The 3,147-nt window shown below is 41.5% G+C and overlaps 1 protein-coding gene across 1 annotated transcript; it reads right to left on the minus strand.

The window, feature by feature from the left end:
- Positions 1-1,065: 1,065 nt before the first annotated feature.
- LOC101850182 (NUAK family SNF1-like kinase 2) lies at positions 1,066-2,525 on the minus strand. Its single transcript, XM_013085088.1, has 3 exons — positions 1,980-2,525; positions 1,424-1,551; positions 1,066-1,183 (listed from the first exon to the last, which is right to left on the minus strand). The coding sequence occupies exons 1-3, from the start codon at positions 2,523-2,525 to the stop codon at positions 1,066-1,068; spliced, it is 792 nt and encodes a 263-aa protein (XP_012940542.1).
- Between the last annotated feature and the right edge of the window lie 622 nt (positions 2,526-3,147).

The following is a 3,147-nucleotide window of genomic DNA, read 5'->3' on the forward strand; positions in this document are numbered from 1 at the left end:
TAATCCTTACCGTGTGATTTGGAGTGGTATTTGCACAACGCTACACTTCGAGCAGGAAACAAAAACATGTCTTAGTAATGAGATGCTATACAGACTTCTGAATGGAGTTACAAAACATACCGATGAAATAAAACTACTTTGTTTTTTATGTTGGCATCATCGCCTTTTCCCTCTCAGTTTCCACGGGCTTGGGACCGTCTCAGGGTACACTGTACACCGAGGCCTGATTAAAAAGACGGCGCTACCGAGCGCTCACGTCTGGGGTATGTTAGTTGTTAGTCAGTTTAAGAATGTTAGTGTTATGGGTTGGGTCAGTCAACAAATTGGATGTTAGAAATTAGTACATTTTGCTAATTAAAGTAAGTTATAGCTACAGTTTGCATTCTAGTGATTTAACGATTGAGTAGTTGTTATTGAAACAGCTGAAAAAAGACAAAACAAAGTAGCCGATTAAACCAAGCGCTGCCCCCACAGTGGCTGGAATAATTTCGGCTCGTTAGTAACACATTAATGAAAACACAGAAATGCACGTACGAGACAAGACATTTCAGAGTTAGATAAAATGGAAACTTTTTAGTTACTGTGAGACAACTATGTTAGTAAAGTTAAATAGAGAAAATGCTGTGTCCACTTCGTAGGTAGCAGGTCCCCCCTCAGTGGTAGTGAGGGTAACAACTCACCAGCAACATGTGTAAAGTCCTCGTCAACTCCCCATTACTCACATGATGACTTCAGCTGGTGATGTACAGGCCCTGAGCTTGCCTTGGTGTGTCCAAGACACCTGCTTCCTGCCTCATTGAGTTTTCTGTTGGTTAAGACAAACACGAGTGCAAAATATGTGTCGTTGGGTGGACAAATTTGTAAGTAAACTAAAAGTTAAAGTAGTGTAGTACATTTCAAAAACCAAAATAGCAATTCAATTCAATTATTAGGTGAATTAGGTAAACGGAAATGGGTGAAATATAAGAAAACTAGAAACAACTTCAACACCATATTTTGTTAGAAAGTGCTAAAATGAAGAAAGAAAAGAGGAAAAAAAGTATGCAAATACAGCACTTGCACTCGTTACAGAGAGTCTATGATTACCCTGAACTGCTGAAAGCGCTCACGAAGGAATTCCAGGAGATGGCAGACTGAAAGTCGGAGTCGTGGGTTGTTCTGTACAAGCCTGTAGAGCACAAACCTGTGGAGTAAGCAAAAATACTCAGATCAATAATCGGCAACATCAAGTGAAAGCAAGTATTCATATTATGGTAAATGGAAATTTCTGAATATTCTACGTAACAGACTACAAGTATGTATTTTCTTTAAAAAACCAACATATTACTATTTTATTTTTCATTTACAAGGAATCAACAGCACTCATCTAAAAGTAAAGAAAGCTGCATTGGGTTAGGATCCAAAGTAAAGAATGTCTCGTTACCTGAAGAAGCCCAAGAGCGGCATTAGGGTTCTGTCGGATTTCACAGCGTGCAGAAGATCCTCTCCATCGCGAGGTTTTCGTTTGAAGACAAGAAACCACAGCGTTGCTCCAAGTGCGTACGCGTCCGTCTGTAGAGAATAAGTGGAAAAAAGAGTTGGTCAATAGTGAGCAAATGGTTCCAGGCAACAGCATATTGCTGCAGTATACAAAGACCTTCAGGGAGCACACAGAAAAAAAGAAAGGGAAAATACAATTATCTACTAGTACGCAATAGTGACAAACAAGATTACACCAGACAAACAAAGAAAGGATGTTATGCATATTATAACCCAATAACAAAAGCCACAGCGCATTTACAATTTTTAAATAAAATTACTTGTTTACAACAGAATAAAAACATACAATAAATTTACAGCAGAAACAAAGCCACAAAAACATACCGACAGACAAACAAACAAACCAAACATCAGGACAACTTTTACACAACATTAAACTTAAACAAATCAAACACGCAAATAAACAAGCTCACTAAGTAGAAAACTCTGCAGTTACTCACCAGAAAAGGATCTACGGTGATGTCACTCTGGATCTCTGGAGCGAGATAGCCTTTTGTTCCGAGTACGTTCTTGCTGCTCACTCTGTTTTGTCCGTGTGCCAGAAGGCGGGACATTCCCAGGTCACCGAGAATAGCGTTGTTGGATTCATCCAGGAATACGTTGGCAGGCTTCACGTCCCCGTGTACAGCCCACCTGTTGTGAAGATATCTCAGTGCACAGGCGGTCTGCACGAAGCAGCGCTCTAACTGCTCCCTGTTGAGACGGTGACGCGCATCATGCAAAGATCCTCGTGAGCACAGAGGCATGCAGATAGCTACAAAGTCCTTGCACTTTACTGCCCAGTCCATCTTCATGATGTGCGGATGCGAAGCGTAGTCCATGAAACTGATTTCGTGAAAAATCTCCAGCCAACTGTCCCGGCCTTGGCAGTCTGTGAGACGTATCTTCTTGATGGCCTTGCGAATGGAGTTGTCGTCTTCCATTGCCGCTTCCAGAACTTGAACCGGCGTGATCGTCTTCTGGCACAGAACGCGTACTTGCCTCATCTTCACGGATGACCAAAAGTCACCAGAAATGAACTTCACCAAAGGAACTGAAAAACTTTCCATACTTGAAAATTCACGACAGATGTTGAGAAACGATACTCAGGCACACTGAAAAAGCAACGACCTCTCACTGTAAAAGCGTTACATTGAACTGGAGGATGTCCAGGTCTGCTGACTTTATATTCCCTGTTGCTCCTCCCTTTCCCCTATCACCGCCAATCAAAATCCTAGTAAGGTTCATGTCAAATGAAGGATTAACAAAGTGTGGATAGTTGATTATGCGTAGTTGTTATTTACATGGCTAGAGTTTTTGTAACATCCATTGTGCTGATGTCCAAGACGAATAAAGACCTATTGTTTCCTTCTCCAAGGTGTGAAACAACATCACTGGAGGGGGAAACAACGCTGAAACGGCCTTTGTTGTCCAGTATTCACAACGTCTTCGTGTTGTTGGCTGCATGTTGCAATAGCGGCCAGCGTGTCATAAGGATTCCATTGAGCCAACTCTGCCCTGAGTATCAAAACAAATAAAAACACCCTGAAGCTACACGTGCTTACTAAAATCAACAACCTTTTGTCATCATTGAAATCCAAACAGTGAGGGTATGAGAGAGAGAGCGAC

This window comes from Aplysia californica, unplaced genomic scaffold (genome assembly GCF_000002075.1).
Source record: "Aplysia californica isolate F4 #8 unplaced genomic scaffold, AplCal3.0 scaffold00344, whole genome shotgun sequence".
Lineage (NCBI taxonomy): Eukaryota > Metazoa > Mollusca > Gastropoda > Aplysiida > Aplysiidae > Aplysia > Aplysia californica.